The sequence below is a fragment of the Megalops cyprinoides genome, chromosome 7 (assembly GCF_013368585.1).
Source record: "Megalops cyprinoides isolate fMegCyp1 chromosome 7, fMegCyp1.pri, whole genome shotgun sequence".
Classification (NCBI taxonomy): Eukaryota; Metazoa; Chordata; class Actinopteri; order Elopiformes; family Megalopidae; genus Megalops; species Megalops cyprinoides.
In genome coordinates this window covers 39,654,549-39,675,070 of record NC_050589.1, presented here as the reverse complement: position 1 = coordinate 39,675,070, position 20,522 = coordinate 39,654,549, and the positions used below count along the sequence as shown (strand labels likewise).

The 20,522-nt window shown below is 41.4% G+C and overlaps 1 protein-coding gene across 2 annotated transcripts in view; it reads right to left on the bottom strand.

Moving 5' to 3' along the window:
• Positions 1 to 4,720: 4,720 nt before the first annotated feature.
• The window catches only part of nt5dc2 (5'-nucleotidase domain containing 2), a 29,513-nt gene continuing 13,711 nt past the window's right edge, over positions 4,721 to 20,522 (bottom strand). The window contains exons 6-14 of one of the 2 annotated variants that reach the window (XM_036533114.1): positions 17,220 to 17,348; positions 16,230 to 16,290; positions 11,658 to 11,760; positions 11,359 to 11,460; positions 10,644 to 10,725; positions 7,192 to 7,278; positions 6,638 to 6,778; positions 6,466 to 6,530; positions 4,721 to 6,330 (exon numbers count right to left, since the gene is read on the bottom strand). In XM_036533114.1, the coding sequence (XP_036389007.1) occupies positions 6,069 to 6,330; positions 6,466 to 6,530; positions 6,638 to 6,778; positions 7,192 to 7,278; positions 10,644 to 10,725; positions 11,359 to 11,460; positions 11,658 to 11,760; positions 16,230 to 16,290; positions 17,220 to 17,348 (1,032 nt within the window). In that variant the 3' untranslated portion in view covers positions 4,721 to 6,068. The remainder of the gene's footprint in view (positions 6,331 to 6,465; positions 6,531 to 6,637; positions 6,779 to 7,191; positions 7,279 to 10,643; positions 10,726 to 11,358; positions 11,461 to 11,657; positions 11,761 to 16,229; positions 16,291 to 17,219; positions 17,349 to 20,522) is intronic. The other variant, XM_036533116.1, reaches the window with a different exon arrangement.

The window sequence follows — 20,522 nt, the reverse complement described above, 5'->3', positions numbered from 1 at the left end:
ATGCATTTAGTGGATGCTCTTATCCAGAGCGACTTCCATCACAATATAACAAGTGTATCCATTCAAATTTAACCAAGCAATAGTGTCAGCCCAGGCTAACAACACTCACAGACCAGTGAGTGTGAGCTTACCACTATTCAACCCTACCACAAGTAACAGAAGCCAAGAATACTAAGATACAACAGAACACAGAATCAATACATCACAATACTACAGATAGCAGGTGTTAGGGGGTGGGGAATAAAGTGGGACCGAGATGCAGTCTGAAGAGGTGGGTCTTCAGTCTGCATCAGAAGATGGCCAATGATACCTCTGTCCTAACCTCCATGGGGAGTTCATTCCACCACTGAGGGACCAGTACAGACAGGGATCGTATCTGAGAAGGGCAACCCCATTGGGTTGGGACAGTCAGTTGCCCTGTAGATGCAGAGTGCAGCCATCTTGAGAGAACATAGCATTTGAAGAGGGGTTGTAGGTATTAGGGGGCTGTCCCATTCACTTTCCTGTATGCCAACAGGAAGGTTTTGAACTTGATGCAAGCGATGACAGGAAACCAGTGAAGTGAGGTGAGGAAAGGAGTAACTTGACTACGTTTGGGGAGATTGTAGACAAATCGTGTTGCTGCATTTTGGATTAGTTGTAGAGGTATGATTGCACAGGCAGGAAGAAATGTGAAATGTCTTTCAGACAAGCTGAATACGTGCAGAAACCTGTGTGTCAGTCGGCGGAAGCAGGAAGAGTTGTCTGTTGTCCGCATAGAGATGATACAAAAAAACATGTCATTTAGCAGATGCTCTAACCCAGAACAACTTCCAAATAAGTGCATCACAATGCTAAGATTAGTTATCAAAAAGTAATATAAGCAGTCAATAAAATACTTATGTATGACAGAGCCAAGACATTGCATGTAAAAAGAAGTGAAACGGGCCAAGTACAGAACCTTGGGTAACACCCGTAGACAGGCTGTGGAGTCTAGACAACTCACCATTCCAGGACACCCTGCCAGGGTTTGCAGAGAAAGGACCCAGGCGCAGACAAAACAGGTAGTTCGAGAAGATATCCTTTAATGGTCCAAATGCACAGGCAAAAATCGTAGTCAAAAGAACGGTCCAAATCGGTAACCAAAAAATCCAGAGAAAAAAACAGACAGCATCAAAAACGACAGGCAAAAGAGTAAGTCTGGGATAGGCAGAGTCAAAAACCAAATGGATCAGAACAAGTAACTAATGAAAGGCGAGAAGGACACAGGAATAAAACTGAGACGGTCAGGCAAAAAACAAAGGAAACAGCAGGGTATATATACACGGGCTGGTGATGAGTAAACAGGGAACAGGTGTGCAGGATGGGCTTCAGGTGGTGGGTGTGACAGCAGGGCAGATAGGTGGGACAGGAGGTGGAGCAATGGCTGAAAACAAAACAGAAGCACATGCACAAAGAAAAAAACAAACAAAAGACACACCCACACTGACAGACAGGGAGGAACAAGCAGTTCAGGCTGGAGTGCTGACACACCTTGAAGGAGTGTCTAGAGAGGTAGGATTCAAACCAAAAGAGAGTGGTGTTGGTGATCCTCAACGTAGCCAGGGTGGAAAGAAGTAGAGTGTGGTCCATTGTGATAAAGGCTGCAAAGAATCAAGACTGAAGAAGCTCTGGCTGATTGAAGGGCCTCAGTATTGGAGAACAGGGCAGTCTCTGTGGAATGACAAGCCCTAAAGCCAGACTGAAGGGTTGAGAAGGTTATTCTAGGAAAGAAAGGAGGATACAGTGCCTTGGGAAGTATTCACCCCCCTTGGCATTCTTCCTGTTTTGTTGCCTTACAACCTTGAATTAAAATGGATTTTTTGAGGGTTTGTATCATTTGATTTACAGATACTCCAATCTCTGCTGTGGAGCTTTCCAGCTCCTTCAGGGTTATCTTTGGTCTCTTTGTTGCCTCTGATTAATGCCCTCCTTGCCTGGTCTGTGAGTTTTGGTGGGCAGCCCTTTCTTGGCAGGTTTGTTGTGGTGGCATATTCTTTCCATTTTGTTATGATGGATTTAATGGTGCTCCATGGTTCAACGTTTGGAATATTTTTTTATAAGTTTGGAATATTTTTTTATAACCTAACCCTGATCTGTACTTCTCCACAACTTTGTCCCTGACCTGTTTGGAGTGCTCCTTGGTCTTCATGGTGCCGCTTGCTTGGTGGTGCCCCTTGCTTAGTGGCGTTGCAGACTCTGGAGCCTTTCAGAACAGGTATATATATATACTGAGATCATGTAACAGATCATGTGACACTTAGATTGCAAACAGGTGGACTTTAACTAATTATGTGACTTCTGAAGGTAATTGTTAGGGGCTTCATAGCAAAGGGGGTGAATACATATGCATGCACCACTTTTCAGTTTTTTATTTTTTAGAATTTTTTAAAACAAGTTTTTTTTTCATTTCACTTCACCAATTTGGACTGTTTTGTGTAGGTTCATTACATAAAATCCAAATAAAAATCAATTTAAATTACAGGTTGTAATGCAACAAAATAGGAAGAACTCCAAGGGGGGTGAATACTTTTGCAAGGCACTGTAGCTGGTTATCTACTGCGCATTCATGTGTTTTAGAGAGGGGAAAGAAAAGATAACTATCAATGTATTATTTTGGTCTCAGTTCCTCCATCATATTAAGGAAATTGGAAAGCTGCTATTTATTCATCACCATATTGGTTTCTACAGTACATGTCCTCACCTTGCATCCAGCTCTTTTAGATCAGTGATGCAAGATATCCTCAAAGAAGCCATGAGGGGCCAGCAGGTAAAAGGCCAATTACATTTTCCACATAGCCTGTCTTCTGTCTTGTAGCAGACTGTTCAGTACCAAAACTGTGAGCATGAACAGGGGTAATTTCAATATTTCACATTACAAAAGTAGGTGATAGAAAATGGATTGTAAAGTGGCAGTCGTGGATGAAAAACCCCCTCCAACACACGTATTCAGCCCCTGAGAAAACACAATTCAAAGGATGAAGTTCATGTGAATATAAATGTAACACTTTGTACAACAAATTTAAGACATTGAGGAGAAAATGTAGTTAATAAATATATGTAACAAGGGACTATCCCAAATTTGATTGTGCAAAAGCCTACATAACTCAATTTATTGCAATACATGACCTCTTTAATGCTGAATGTGTTATTCCAAGTGTTTGTGCTACCTCTCCCATCCCCGCTTAGCCACAAAATAAAACTAAAACATGTTAGTAGTAATCAGGCTTGAGGAGTAACAGAGTACATGAAATGGCCTTATTTAATTAGGATACAAAAAAAGGTAACTGTATTCTGTTACATAAAAAAGACGTAATCAGATTACAGATACATTTAGTAAAAATTGGGATTATTAGCAGGATTACAATTTTAAAATACATTTTAAAATAAAGAACAATACACTACCTTGCACATGCGCACACACTTCACGAGTCTCACACCACCACTCTGGTCTGGAGTGAAACCATAGGCAATCTTACAGTTGCCAATTCATTATCATAGCCTCTACTGAAAAAATGCACTCACTGGGTAGAAATTTCACCATTATTTTGTCTTTAAAGCAGAAAAGGGGAACATCACAGTACAGTGCATGTTATGCCTTCCAGCTGTGAAAATGCTGTCATCATCCAAGGACTTGACATGTAATTTAAAGAAACATTTACTGGTAAGAAGATCAACCGCTAATGTTAGCTACACAGAAATCCAGTTACCTAAAGTTAACATTAGTTAGCTAACTAACCTGTCAATACTAATACTACTGAAAAATATTTTGGGACTGTAGGTGGTGATGCTGGTGACAGGATGGTGTGTGGGTACAAATACAAGCTCCAGACTGACTATTTGTTCAGGAGAGACATGATGAAGCTGTATTGGTTTGATAGGTAGTAAAGTGCATGAAAGCCAAATTAGCTAGCTAGCTAATTTCAACTGAAAAGTACAAATAACACATTACAAAGACAAAGCTAGCTAGCTAGCTACAATACAAACAAAACAATAAACATAACTAGCTAGCTACTATCACATTCTGCTGACAAATACAAATGTCACCTTGCAAACAAACATAGCTAGCTAGCTACAATAAAAAACAACGTAGAAAGCTAGATAGCTTGCTAGCTAATTTGGCTTTCACGCACTTTACTAGCTATCAAACCAACACAGCTTCATCATGTCTCTCCTGAACAAATAGTTAATTTTACCACAGACACTGCAAGCAACCTGTTCTGACAACTTCTGACAACAATGTTAGCTAGCTAGCTACCAAATTAACATCATAGTCATATTTGGCAATTGAGACAATCCAAAAGTTATGTAGCAGATGCTGTTACCCAGAGCAACTTACATAGGTTACAATTTTTACATATTACCCATTTACACAGCTGGATATTTACTAAGGCAATTGTGGGTGAAATACCTTGCCCAAGGGTACAGTAGCAATGCCCCAGTGTGGGACTGAACTCACAACCTTTCAGTTACGGGTCCTGCTCCTTAACCACTGTGCTACAATACTGCCCTTAACCATCATGTAAAACAGTAATTTAGTCATGTAGAACAGTGTTTCTCAACCCTCCCCTGGAGGGCCCCCTGCCCTGCATGTTTTAGATCTCTCCCTGCTCCAACACAGCTGATTCAAATGATCAACTCGTTATGAACTCTGCTTAATAACAAATTGATCATTTGAATCAGTTGTGTTGGAGCAGGGAGAGATCTAAAACATGCAGGGCAGGGGGCCCTCCAGGAGAGGGTTGAGAAACACTGATGTAGAACATTATTTCCATTCCATCAAATCAAGTTTAATGTACACACTCTCAAAAAACAGATTCTCCAATATATGTAAAGCAATAATGCAAGATCCATAAAATATCTGTCATATCTGGGGTTGATGTCTGTCACCTACTGCTTTTCATGTTGAGTAGATATGTAAACATCATATCTGGGCTCACTTTATTGAACAGAGACACACGACAAAAAATAAACTAGTGATGTAAAGGACTGTACAAATAGCCTAAATGCTCTGAGAAGATGTGGGAATATGTAAGGCAACAGATCAAAAGATTTATGTCCAGAAACTTTTATTGACTTAAAGACCAGTATACAAAAATTATCAAGACAATAAAAAAGACTTAAACACTACAAATCTGCCTGATATTTTGTGTGCAGTCTTTTGCAGCCTGAGCTGGTGCCAGTGTGAATTATAAGTTCTTTGTTACATCCATAGGTGCTAGAGTATGAGCATTAAATAATGGTACAAAAAGCTCTGAAGCAGAGTCCTGGGCCTGTCACCATTACAGTACATTCAGACTCACCTGAGAAGAGTCTTTTCATCTGTACTGCACAATAAAAAAACACACTTTGTTCAAAAGAATCTGCCACATTTAGCTCCACCTCCTCAGGTGAGAATGTATGAGGAGTTTCTTGATTGAACAATGTACCAAACACTATAGAATGCAGTTCTGGTGAAAAATTTCATTTGTAAAAGATGTTCTCTGAGAAGGCTCCATTTTAGCATACTCAACAACAGGCCAGTCTGTGTTGGGTCACCAACAAGACAACACGTTGCTATCTTCAATACTACCTATTCTACATAATTACATACAGTATATGACTGAGGAAAATCCCCATGAATATCAATTCAGCATTCCATAATCCCATCTGAAGAGATACATAGCATTTCCCGCTCACCAGGTCCACAGCTGACTAGATCAGTCGACTGTGCATGTTAGACCAAATGGTCAAAATCATAAGGTTCAAAAATACACTTTTTGGTTTCTTTTAGGTGACCTTTGCCAGTTTCATAGGTAGCTAAATAAATGTACAGACAGCAGGTTAAACACTTGAGAGCAATGATTCTGAACCCTGATGTGCAGGGATAAGTATGCCACATTTCAGAGAATGCACCCAAATTCTCACCCCCTGCATGGCACCAGTCTGCAACATGTTCCATATTGTGACTCACAGAGAGCACAATTTTAAAACCACAGCTAAATTCTTTTAAGTTCTGGGTTTTAGCGGAAATGTCTGAGCTATGCATAGGTTGGTCATGAGCACTAAGCTCAGCGGATGTGGGCCATCTCCTCCAGGAATGGAGTCTTCATGCAGCCTGTACAAAGCTGGTCCATCCACAGGGGCGCCTCGTGCTGCAGGGGTGTGCGACGGGGGTAGAAGGTGTAAGAGAGGTCATAGTTGAGCAGGCAGCTGAGGGAGGCCATGTAGAGGTCGGAGAATCTGCAGAGGCGGCGGGAAAAGTAGGTGGGGTTGTGACAGGTGCGGAAAATGCTGCCAAACTGCGGGTTGAACAGGTTCTTGGTCACAGCGCTGAAGGGAAAAAACAGAAAGACAACAAGAGTTTATACAATGCCACAATCACTTTTCACATCACTCATTATTAATGCAGGGAATCCACATCTCTGTCCTCATGCACGTCATCATGCACACCCTTCAGACACTCACCGCAGCTCCTCACGCTCTTTCAGCCAATCCTGCAGGACCTTCCTGGACTCCGGGTCCCGGTGCATCTACAGCACAGGCAGCCAAGGGAGAGTTAGCATGCTTACCATGAGCCACACAGACAGGTGGATGAGAGGGTGGAGGGCAGGCCACATGAAAGGGTGGAGGACAGCACCTGCATGCGCTCAAGCAGACCAGTGAGGGCCTGCAACCAGGTTAGGGTCTGGGCGTACTGCTCCGTGTTAACCACCTTGGTTTCTACCTCCAGTTCCGGCACAATGGCCCCCGTCCGCCAGCCGTGGCGCAACATCAGGTCCTGAGCAGAGAGCGAGCATCAGCCTTGCCCTCAGGCAAGAGTGCTACTGCACCCAGATTTGTTTAAGACCACTCTGTAAACCCCCCCACCCCACTCACTCCACATTAATGTCAGGCTCTGCATTAGTCATTAGACACAGCTAGATTTGTGTTCTGAACTCCGGATCTGGATATTTCTGTAAAGCTGAATTATCAACACTGTTAGAGATCAGAAAAATGTATTACAACACATTCTCTTGCAAGTCAAAAGTTTTCAAGGGTGCCAAAGTGCAAGTCAACAGAGAGTTTTTGTTCCAAATGTCTGCGCCAACTGTGTAAGAGGGAAAATGACTAATATGGCACACTAGCAGTGCAGATTTGCATGCATATCAAACAACCCAATATCAGAACGAAAAAAAAAAATCAATCACTTACTGCTAAGTCACTGTACAGATGGTCTCCAAAATACAGCACTTTGGATCCCCTCCAGCCAGTCAGGCGCAGAAAGTCAAACAAGTTTCCCTGAAACATGACCCAAATAAAGGAAAAGAAGAGAAATGATAAATTTAACAGCTAACCTAAATAATAACTGCCTGACTTACACAATCACAGAAATTCATTTTGTGTTCACATGTTGTGTAAGAGTTTTAGTTCAAAGGGGTAAAATGTTATAGCTCTAATAATATCAAAAGGTTTGTACCTACTGTGATGTGTTATTTACACTGCGTGTATGTATGAAAGTGGTATAAATGGCATGTGTATCAAGAAAGGAAATGTTATGTTTTAAACATGACATAATGAAGAAATAATAAAAACAACAGTGCTTTAGAGACCTCATCATAACATGACAACATTCTATGGAAAAATCAGGAATATCTTTCCAAGTTGAGTAGACTGAAGTGTCAAATGTACTTCAAAGGTTGCTTCAAACTTGTAGACACACTTGTATCTGTGTTTAGCTGCATACACTCACTTCAAAACTATGCTTTGGCCCCACCCAAAAACAGACACTCATTGGCCACTGCTTTGCTTTGGATACACTGACCAATCTGGTGAGGTAGCTCACATGGTTGAGGGGTGGGAATGACAGGCTCCAACATGCATCAAATTTTTTGTAACTTATATGAGCTGTGGAACAGACCCTGCTTGCATTGTGAATGAAAGTACAGCAGAGGATGGGGAGAATGAATAGTAGGTGTAGAGGGTGAATCTGTCTAAACAAAGAAATGCCAAATTCTCACTTTCCAGATTTCAGTCAGAAATGGGAGGCATTGTGAACCCAGCCATTCAGCACAGGCTGAGGAAAGAAAGTCAACACGCAGAATGGGGCTTTCTTTCACTGCGGCAGTGTTGCCAACTACTTTCAATGGAAAGTAGCTAAAGCCTGCTCGAAAAGTTGCTAAATGTCGCTAGATGATGTCATGCGCTAATTTGCACAATTGTGATGTCATCTGCCTAATGTCAGATGGTGTCAGCCCCTTTGATCTGGTTGATTCTCTCCTACTCTCTGTGCTCACATATACTGTATTTTAATACAGCCGAATTCCCAATAAAGCTGTTCTCATGTACATATTTTTCTGTTTCTGTTGTCAGACAACAGGACAAGTATGAAATAATGACTGAAATGTGGCCCATTAAGACTGGGCTGCTGCTCTGCACTGCTAAAATTCTGATTTTATAACCGCAACGTCATCTGACAAAATCACCATACACATAATTTAAAGACAACGGCTGTGCTGTGATTTCGGCTATATTTACATGTAAAATGATCACTCAGAGAGAAAGTTAGCAGTGACAGAATATTTGTATTTGCATAATAAAGTTTAAAGTTTATTATTATGTGTTTGAATAAAGCACAATGTACAGACTTGTCTAAATAAATGATCTGAATTCAGAGAGTTCAGAAATGGGAATGAACTAAACACCTGTGTGATAGTGAGTGATAAGACAGTGATGATGGTCAAAATGACCAAATTAAAATAATTAAATTAAAACAAAGGAGGAGCAAACAATACAGATTAGTGATTGGTCCTCGGCAACACTGTTTGCACATGCGCAGCTCATTTACATCTACCCGCTGTCAGCTACCGTACGGACTGAATGTGCTGCACCGCCTCTCTGCCACTCAGTAGACGCAGAGAGAGGTGTGCCTGTCGCTTGTGCAGCAGTACTGGCAACTCTCTTCTATGGAAAGTAGTTAAGGTTTGTCCAAAAAGTCGCTAAATTTGTCGCTAGGTGCTTTTTTGAAAAAAAAAAAAAAAAAAAAGTCGCTAAAGGGGTCTGAAAAGTCGCTAAATCTAGCGACAAAGTCGCTAAGTTGGCAACAGTGCACTGCGGTGCTTTAACATGCTGGTCAGTTCCTGCATCTGCCTCTCTCCATGGCAGAGGAATTTGACTAAGCACATCTACCTCACTCTATAGTTCTTCCAAGGTCAATAGCTCACTAGGATTTGAATAGTAGGCTTGATTTCTGCTCTGTCTGAATCATTGTCAGTTCTCTTATGGTAAATAAGGTTGACATCTCATTCAGAAAAAGCTACATATACACTTACAACTTTCTGGCTCAATACCCAGTTGATATGAGTTAGCAGCATTATCCAATTACAAATGTATGTGTATGTTTTATTAATTATTGAATAATGAAAAAAGTAATTCACATTGTATTAGCAAACCATCTAGCAATTACCTATTTTATGACAAAACAGTATTCTGACAGTAACACAAAGGTACTGGGGAGAGTGGAACCACAGGACCATGTTCCACAGCGGTTTCTTTTACCTAAAGTATAACCTGCTTCACAAAATACCATTTTTGGACTGTCACATTTATTTTTGAGGTATTATTAATCTGAACTGCTTCAATAATTATCTAGAGGTATAAATGGATGACATGTAAACTAATCACTCTAGTTAAGAGCATCTCTAGTCAGCAAATAATGTAATGTATTTTGTAGGACATCGTGTGACACTTTCTTGCTCAAGGGGAGTTTACTCTGTTCCACTCTTGTTATTTTCATATGTTTGATCAGCATGTTTTTAAATGTAATGCTATAGTAGAAACACTAACAGAGGGTATGCATTGACGTCACTTTCCTGCTGGAATACGCCCCCTCAGTCGGACTGAGTGGCAAAACATCCTGCAACATGGCTGCGTTTAGTACAGGAAACTGCAAAACCGGGAGTAAAACAAATGATTATCTGCTTAAATTAAAGGCAGTTGGACTTGACAGTGATCCTTACAATTTACCAAAGAACCAGTGGTCCATGGACATTGACATGTGGCAAGGAATCGGGTTTCCTGACATTTATATGTACCTGATTTCGATGCTGGGGAAATAGGCTACACAAAGCAAAGCCTGAAGGCATACAAAAGCCGGGACATTCTAAAACGCTTAACGTGGCTTAATGTACCAAAACTGTGATCAATGATCACCAAATTTCTCTCAGACATCTCTTGTCAGAAACTCTTCCTCCTGTCAAAAAATCAAAACCGAAATCCTAGGAGTATGGTCGTTATCTCACGTTAAGCGTTTTCCCCTCCACTGACACCTATTATAAAGAAAAAGCTTAACGTGGTTTAATGTCCCAAAACAGCGATCAATGATCAACAAATTTGTCTGACATTTCACATGTCATAAACACTATCTCCTATCAAAAAAGCAAAACTCTCCATTGACGCCCATAAGGAAAATGCTTCGTAGCTTAATTTCCCAAAAAGCAATCAACTAACAAAAAAGCAAAGCGCTTAACATAACGTCGGCCTAACTACCATATTCCTTGGATTTTAGTTTTGCTTTTTTGATAGGTTTGCACATATATTTTGATTTTATTACAACTTTAACCATTTCCTCATCAAACCATCTGAGTTCACAATGAAACTGCCCTTACCTGCTTGTAGATTTGTCCCTTGTCTAAACTGTTAATCTTGTCCCACTGAAGATCCCCATTACTGTCCAAACGTCTAAAAGGTCTGTAAAACAACAGTAAAGACTAAGTACTGTTGACCAATATATTTACACTTTTTCCACTAAGTGAATGCAAACTTATTAAGTTGTAATTCACATTTTGGGGCTATTTCATGGATTATTTATTCAGTATTCAGGCCATTCCCCTGTATTTTGTCTTCCATAAAGAAAGGTTGATATGGCCATCTCTTACTATAGACCACTATCATTTTATGCTTTTGCAGTTGCATTATGCAACTGTTTTTGGAATAGCTAATTGTATGTGAGGGTCATTTCACCCTGACCACTGCACTCACACAAGAACACTGAAGCAAGATGAATGCAATCCTCAGTTCCACTCACATGCAGCCAGTGGCTATTTATTGTACTACAAATCACACAGAGCACCACAAGGTGTTCATGGGGCTAGGCACCACTTCACAAACATCATGCAAGTAACTCAGAGTCTGATGAATCACAGAATGCCTGATAGTGGTGAGGCAACAAAATCCTGGCAAACGTATCTACCCCTGTCCTTAACAGAAGACCAGTGTCTCTCTTTTAGATTTTGTGTTGTTTAAAAGAAATTGAAGCAGGACTTCCTGGTTCTGTCTGAAAGTGCAAAATTTGTGTGTGGAGAGATACCCCCAAAAACTCACTTGACACAGTCATTGAAGAAGTGGGGTTTGTCTGCCTGTACAATGACCACATCAAAAAAGTCTCTCCAGTCCTTCCCAACCATGTATCTCATGCCTTTGTCCCTGAAGAGATCAAAACAAAACACCACTTAAGTGAAGTGAGGAGATTAGAACACAGCTGTAATGATTTAACCATACAGTGTTCTTGGACAGCATTACAACCAGTGAACCAGGCAATTATTTCATCTGACTGCAACAAGAAAGGCCTTGCTCAGCAGCTTAGTTTTGCACAGTGACAATGGATATGAACAGACACTCACACAAAGCTGAAGGGGCTGTTGGTGATGAGGAAGAGCTTCTTGCCATTGCTGGCAAGGCGGTGGAGAACTGCGTATGTCTCATCTCCTCGCAGGATGAACTTCTCTGCAAAAGGGCATTAAACAAGGGATTTTTTGCCAAATGACTCCTCCCCCGATGGTGCTGAAAATTTCATTTCAATAAGAACACTGTGTACAGCACAGGGAACACTTGAGCCAGAGTATTTTTCCCTTGAGACCAAGGCTGTTCCATAACTTTTATTTCCTTCTCTAAATTGATAACATCCTCACCAATCCTCATTGGCACTTAAAAAAAAAACACCAGCATACTCATAGTTTTTCGCATTTTCCTCAAACTGTTAAGGCTGACAACCTTCACATAAAATCAAAGAAAAAGGAAATAAGTGGGAGACAGCAGAGTGTGTTCCTCCTTTTGTCTCCTACTTTATGAAGTCTTGTCCTTCCGAGTGCAGTGTTTTCAGCTGGGGTGAGGTCCAGAAAACCACTGTGAGCAGGCAGAATTGATGTATGCCTTATATTGCAGTGTTCTCAGTCCTCCTCCTCATTATCAGAGTGATGTGATATGTGATGATGATATTACACAAGACAAGCACTGTACCCCCCACCCCCAGTGGCCAAAACCTTCCACAGTAAAATCTAAGAGCTTTAAATACACAAATAGTTTTCCATTAAAAAATGAAATTTCAATAAACTATGCTGTTACTCCTCAGTTTAACTTGCATGGGTTGAGTTTCTATTTGGCCAGGCAGCAGACTTTCTGTCCTACACAGTTGTCTGCTTTTTCCCTGGAACCACCACTTAAAAATCCCATAGAGACAGTGTCTGTTCCACGACCCTCCGTCCCAAACTTCTTAAAAACATCCAGTAGGGGCATTTGTGCTGATAATTTGATAAAAATTAAGTTTGACAAACCTGAAAGTAGTACCTGTAGACAAATGGTCCTTAAGATTGGGTTAATTAATATCAGATCGCTACAACCTAAAGCTTTATTAATAAACAAATTGATTACTGACCACCAACTTGATATCTTATGCCTGACTGAAACATGGCTTAAACCTAATGACTTTGTTGCTCTCAACGAATCAACTCCTCCCAGTTATTGTAATCACCAGGTCCCTCGACCTACTGGTAGAGGTGGCGGCGTTGCTGCTTTACACAGCTCCAAACTCTGTGCCACCCTTAAACCTGGCTATAACTTCCATTCATTTGAACTATTAGTACTTAGCTTTGCACATCCTGACAAGACTGCATTTCAGCTATTTACCCTTGTTATAGTTTACAGGCCACCTGGCCCTTACAGTGTTTTCTTATCGGAATTTGCCAATTTTCTATCTGACCTGGTTGTCAATATAGAAAAAGCTGTAATAGTAGGCGACTTTAATGTCCATATGGATAATGAACATGACCCGTTCACAACAGCATTTTTGTCCATCATCGAATCCATTGGACTCTATCAAGCTGTGGACAAACCCACACATTACCGCAACCATACTCTTGATTTGGTCCTCACATATGGAGCAGACATTAACCAGGTGGAAATCATGCCACACAATCCTGTGTTATCCGACCACTATCTCATCTCTTTCAATTTACCACTAACGTGCTTCACATACTCGGAGCCTAGATTTTCTTCCAGGCGCACGTTTTGCTCTCTTACAGCAAATGCCTTTATCGACGAGCTCCCTACATCATACTACCTGCACAACGAAATCTCCTCTCAACTGAATCCCCCCAGCTCAACTGAAATTAATCTACTCGCGGACAGAATCGACTCTACTTTGCGTAAAACTCTAGATGCCGTTGCTCCCCTCAAAAGGAAGAAAATCACAGACAAGAAGCTAGCACCTTGGTATAACGACCATACTCGTGCCCTCAAACAAGCCACACGAAAACTCGAAAGAAAATGGCGCTCCACCAAACTACAGGTTTTTCTCCTGGCGTGGAAGGAAAGTCTCCTAAATTACAAGCATGCCCTCACCGCTACCAGATCCAAATATTTCTCTACTCTTATTGAGAGAAACAAGGACAATCCTAGGTACCTGTTCAGCACTATCGCCAGATTAACCAAGAGTCCTGCATCAGTTAACCCTACCATACCAGCAATTTATAGTAGCAGTGACTTCATGAACTTCTTTGACAGTAAAATCTTAAAGATAAGAGACACAATACAAAAATTCTCATCAACTTCTGGTTCCTGCCTGGCCAGTCCCGTTCCAGATTATGTAGACATGTCTATTAGGCCCGCCTCGCGCTTTGACTCTTTTATACCCATTGAATTTGGCGACTTTTCTTCTCTTCTCAATTCATCTAATAACTCTACCAGCCAACTTGACCCCATACCAACTGGCTTCCTAAAACAGCTATTGCCTGCAATTGGCACACCACTATTAAATCTTATCAACGCCTCCCTTACGTCTGGACACGTACCTCAGCCCTTCAAAGTAGCAGTTATCAAGCCTATTCTGAAAAAGCCTAATCTTGATCCCAATGACCTGTCAAACTATAGGCCCATCTCGAACCTTCCATTCCTCTCAAAAATTCTGGAAAAAGCGGTATCAAAGCAACTCTGTGCCTTTTTACACTCTAACAACATTTTGGAAGTTTTCCAGTCCAGATTAAGACCTCACCTGAAAGTGCTCAGCCAGTGACAATGGCTGTATCTCTCTTCTTGTGCTACTAGACCTAAGTGCAGCCTTTGATACCATCGATCATTGTATCCTCCTTGACCGCCTCGAAAACCTGGTTGGCATAAGTGGACATGCCCTATCTTGGTTTAGATCTTATCTATCAGAACGATATCAGTTTGTCTCCATCAACAACGAATCCTCCGCTCGTTCCAGAGTAAAATATGGTATACCTCAAGGATCTGTGCTTGGACCTCTGCTCTTCTCGTTATACATGTTGCCTCTTGGCGATATCATCCGTAAACATGACATTAATTTCCACTGTTACGCGGATGACACTCAGTTATACATATCAGTCAAACCCGATGTCCCTCTGAATATTTCAAACATGGAGGCCTGCCTAACAGATGTAAAGAATTGGATGGCCCGAAACTTTCTCCTCCTCAACCCGGACAAAACCGAAATATTGGTCATAGGCCAAAATTCAATCAGGAGCAAACTCACTCATTTTACATTGGACCTTGATGGTGTCTCCCTTGCCCCGAGTGCAGCCATCAAAGACCTTGGTGTTGTTATTGATCCCGAGCTCTCCTTTGAAACTCACATAACTAACACCTCTAGGACTGCCTTCTTCCATCTGAGAAATATTGCTAAAATCAGGAAAATCGTATCAATTAACGACGCTGAAAAACTAATCCATGCCTTTGTAACATCCAGATTAGACTACTGTAATGCCCTCTTGTCAGGATGTGCAAACGTCTCATTAAAACCCCTTCAGCTGGTGCAAAATGCAGCTGCTCGAATCTTAACTACAACTAAACGCTTTGAGCACATCACCCCAGTTCTGGCCTCTCTCCATTGGCTACCTATTAAATACCGGATCATTTTTAAAATACTCTTACTCACATTTAAGGCTTTAAATGGGCTTGCCCCCCCCTATATTAAGGACCTTCTTCATCCATATCTTCCGCAGAGAGCCCTTCGCTCCCAAAATGCCGGGCTTCTCACCATTCCAAGAGTGGGCAAAACTACTGTAGGCAGTAGAGCCTTTTCCTATCAAGCCCCTCTCCTGTGGAACAGTTTATCCTCTGAGATTCGGGGAACAGACTCTCTCTCCACCTTTAAGTCTAGGCTCAAAACATATCTATATAGTAAATCCTTCAGCTGAGGGACATGGCCTGGTGCTGGCGTGGATCATAGAGTCTCTGGTGGACTAAGTGGTCATTGCTCTCATGGACCCTGTGCCGTGATCTGGTGTTGACTGTCTTAGGGTCGCCCTCATGACTATGCCGGTCCCTTGCCTTCCGTCCCCTAGGTATGCTGCCATAATGTTAGCCTGCCGGGGTCTTTCCTTGTTGCACACCTTTTTCTCTGCCCCTCCTCTCCTGCCTCTCTGTTCTACATCCCTGCCATTCTTATCATCCACTAACCACTGTTTTCTGTTTGCTTCCTATTCCCTGCTCCGGGCTCCTGTCCGGAGCTGTAGCCCAAGCGTCTCATCTCGTTTTCCAGTCCTGCTACCTCGCTGCCCTGCCCATCAAAGCCAACTGCATTCCAAGACCCGGACATCCTAGGAGACATTCTTATAATCACTCTACTGTTAACTGCTATTGTTTGTCAATAACAAATGTACATTGCATAATTTTGTGTCTAACTCTATCTGCCCAGTGCCGGCCAGAAGCAGATGGGCCCCCCCATGAGCCCGGTTCTGCTCAAGGTTTCTTCCTGATAGGGAGTTTTTCCTTGCCACTGTTGCCTTGTTGGCTTGCTCTCAGGGGGTCTCAGGCCTGGGAACAATGTAAAGCTGCTTTGTGACAACTTGTGTTGTAAAAAGCGCTATACAAATAAAAATGAATTGAATTGAATTGAATTGAATTTGTGTTTGACATAAATAACATGGCCAGCAGTGCTGGGATTAGTTTGTACTTACCCACATCCTGCATGATCCACTTGTACATGTAGCCCTTGATGTGAACCATTCCCACAGCATCCTGAGAAGAGAGTGTTGTTCTCACCTTAAAGAAATGATACTCATGTGCAGACAACACTGCCGACATTCAGCGAATGATGTTTAAAAGATTATAATATGTAGAAAATCACACTGGCAACCATTCTGAAAGGAAGTCATAGTTAATCTTTTCAGATGTTGACTAAATTGTGGTGATCTAGGTTTACCCAGATTTGGAAACTGAATGATTTTGTCTGAGACTTTCTCTCTCTTGAAGGAAAACCAAAACCCATTGCTTTTGAGGAAGTTAAACATAAATCTAAGGCATACTCAACAATCAAACAATCAAGATGGGTGCTTTGCCTCTGATCAGTTGATTAATGCCTTGTGTTCTTTGTGCTTTCCACAAATCATTTCACAGAGCTTTTGTTAGGCATAAACAGGGGGATAAAGCTGATGTGGAGCTCAACAGTCTCATCAATCCATGCATATCATGAAATGTGGTGACTCATAGCTCTGTGCTGTCTAACTCTTGCATTACGCAATCTCTCTCTCTCTCTATGCAGAAGAGTTGTAAAGTCTGTGAATGACAGAATTCATGTAGCTGTAGGAGTGCTATCAAATTCCACAATGCAAGTGAATGGCACATGTGCCCTTTTTTCTTAGTTCAGGCCAATTTTACCCTTCTTGTCAAATTATTCTCTCCAAATTCACTTGGTTATTAAAATTCATATTGCAGCTAAACATTCTGATGCATGTTATGATGTGAATGAATCATTTTAACATCGAAAATATCACTTCTAAAATGACAATAGTGCTAGTCAAAATTGGCAGCAAAGGTTAGGGGATGCTGACTTCTTATAAAAGCACTTCCCCCTTAACTCAGACTGCCCTGGTGCCCATACGACCTAATGTTCTAGGGACTATGAGGTGCAGTTCCTACCAGTGTGACATCACATGCCACGCGCTCACCGAGACATCTTTGTAGAGATGGACTGGGTCATACTCAATGTCATGGGAGATGAAGAAATCGTTGGCTACAGCAAGAAGAGTCATTTCTGGGATGGAGAAGACATCCATGAACTGCTTCATCTTGGGCCCCTGCAAGGGGGTAGAGAGGACCCATTTAGAATGGTCAACTATGGACACTAGCGTCACTCCTAAGTGTCCAAGCAAGAGTACTATGAATTGCCTAGGTTCCCCCAGTCACCTACCTCTGCTGTGTGTTTCTTACTTTTTGGCTCAAAACTTATCACTTCAACATATCAGGTTTCCATTGGCTTTAAATCTTTTACAGGACCTTTACAATGCTACATAAGAACATATTATAATGACAACAGGCCATTCGGCCCAACTAAGCTCGCCATTACAATTAAAAAGTATCCGAAACTGCATCAAGTCTGGACTTGAACACAGCAAGGGTCTCTGCCTCAACTATATGACCTGGCAACCTATTCCATGTACTGATAACTCTTTGTGAAAAATAATACTTCCTTATATCAGTGCAGAACTTACTCTTAACTAGTTTCCATTTATAGTTATCAATACATGGAATAGGTTGCCAGGTCATGTAGTTGAAGTTGAAGACGCACCTCTTCAGACTCTACCTGGTCTGACACACAATTGCTGCCCCCCCCCCCCCCGGCTGAGAACTGTCTCATTGTAGAGCTGTACACATCCTGTCCCCGTACTGTCGCTGTACCTACTGTATGCACTTTTGTAAGTCGCTTTGGATAAAAGCGTCTGCTAAATAAATAAATGTAAATGTAAATGTAAATGTAGTTGAGGCAGAGACCCTTGCTGTGTTCAAGTCTAGACTTGATGCAGTTTTGGATACTCTTTAATTAAGAAATGGCGAGCTTAGCTGGGCCGAATGGCCTGTTCTTGTCATCATATGTTCTTATGTTCTTATGTCCCCTTGTTCTACAGACTGAACTCACCCTAAAAAATGTATTGTAGTTAGCCTTATTGAGTCCTTTTAGAAATTTAGAAACCTCTATTAAATCACCCCTAAGTCTCCTCTCGCTTAGTCTAAATAGGTTAAGTAACTTGAGACTTTCCTCGTAGCTTTTATATTTCATGCCAGGAAGTAATTTAGTTGCCCTTCTTTGAACTTTTTCAAGAACTTCAATATCTTTCTTATAGTGCGGTGCCCAGAACTGCACACAAATTCCAAGTGAGGTCTGACTAAAGCATTGTATAATTGCTAGGGCTGTCCCGAATACCATTTTTTGGGCTCGGTAGCTTCTGTAGGAATCAACAGCGAATATTTGTGAAGCTTCGGAGGTAGGGGGTTGAGATGGATGGCAGGCTGAGATGGATGGCATAGCGCTGCAACACATGTCTTTCGGTTTAATTAAATGCATTAATTTTGAAGGATTCTGTTATTCTACAGTATTGTTGTTTGTGTTGTTATTTGTTAATAAAAAACATTTTCACTTTATTATGTCACTTTTTGTCCTGTCAAAAAATCAAAACCAAACCAAAAACCAAAATCCTAGGAGTATGGTCGTTATCTCACATTAAGCGCTTTCCTCTCCATTGACGCCCATTATAAGGACAAGGCTTAACGTGGCTTAATGTCCCAAAACAGCGATCAATGATCAACAAATTTGTCTGACATTTCACATGTCATAAACACTATCTCCTATCAAAAAAGCTAAACTCTCCATTGATGCCCATTATAAGGAAAACGTTTCGTAGCTTAATTTTCTGAACAGCGATCAACAAAAAAGCAAAACTGAGAGGACAGTGCTTAACGTAACGTTGGCCTACCTACCATATTCCTTGGATTTTAGTTTTGCTTTTTGACAGGAGATGGTGTTTATGACATGTGAGATGTCAGACAAATTTGGTGATCACTGGACGCTATTTTGGAACATTATGCCACGTTAAGCCTTTTCCTTAGCCTATAGGATAATGGACTTCAATGGAGAGGAAAGCACTTAATGTAAGAATGTCCATAGGCCTACTCATAGGATTTCGGTTTTGATTTTTTGACAGGTGGAAGTGTTTATGACAAGACATGTCCGAGAGAAATTTGGTGATTACCGGACACTATTTTGGAATATTAAGCCAGCTCCAGCCTTTTCCTTAGCCTATAGGCTAATGGACTTCAATGGAGAGGAAAGCGCTTAATGTAGGCTAAGTACGTCCATACTCATAGGATTCTGGTCTTGATTTTTTGACAGCTGGAAGTGTTTATGACAAGAGATGCCCGAGAGAAATTTGGTGATCGTTGATCGCTGTTTTGGAACATTAAGCCACGTTAAGCCATTTCATGTTAAGCGTTTTAGAATGTCCGCAAAAGCTTGGTCGTAGGCTACTTCAAGGTGGGATTTGTTGGTGAAATTAAAGCGACAAGGACACTTACAGATATTCTGGTTGTATGTGGACAGGTTTGTGCAAATATTTTTATTTTACTACAGCTTTTATTTGTCAAGCTTTAAACTACACGTTTCAGTGCCTGGATTCCAGTTGTTTCTGCGAATTGCAGCCATCCATTTGCTTCTCTTTTCTTTAGCTTTCGACAGTCTGTAAAAAGATAGCTCCGATTTCTTGTTGAATCTATTTGTACAGTCAATCGCACAACAACTTTCCCATTTTAGATGTGTTTTTTATGTTTTTGCGGCATTCAAGCTGAATGCTAATGCTGCCACTCAGTAAGTCTTTCTGCCACTCAGTAGGTGTAACCTGCAGTGACTCCGCCCACTGTGATGTCACATGCATAACCTCTATTGGCTGTATAAGGGCCCACTACAGGTCCTCGCCCCTCTGCAATGAGCCATCGGCTCTGCCCCTGAGCTTGTGACAATTCTTCTTATCATGGATAAATTACAGAGCTACATAAATGCTCCTAATAATAGGCTCCGAATCTGAGACAACGCCTGACCAAGTGCTGTGAAACAGAAGCACAGAAACAGCATACTAGCTCCAACAAATTTAAGATTTGAGATTTATATTTATAAGATTTATATTTATTTATAATTTCTTTGTCATTTCTCAGTACTCACACACATTGAAATGAAATTTGTCCTCTGCATTTAACCCATCCTATACACTCATCGGTGTCACGTACTGCTTATGGAGCCGCGGTATTTAAAAATGGTCTCACGCCCCAGTGGAAGCAGAGAGAAGCATGGCATCACTGCAGCTAGCATCCTTCCAGGGTGAAAAACTTAGCTAGGGGTCAGTCGAAACCATTAGACCGTCCGTTCGAGTCCCAAAGCATGACTCGCCGATCGCCGGCTACTTTTTATTTCCCATCACCATGAC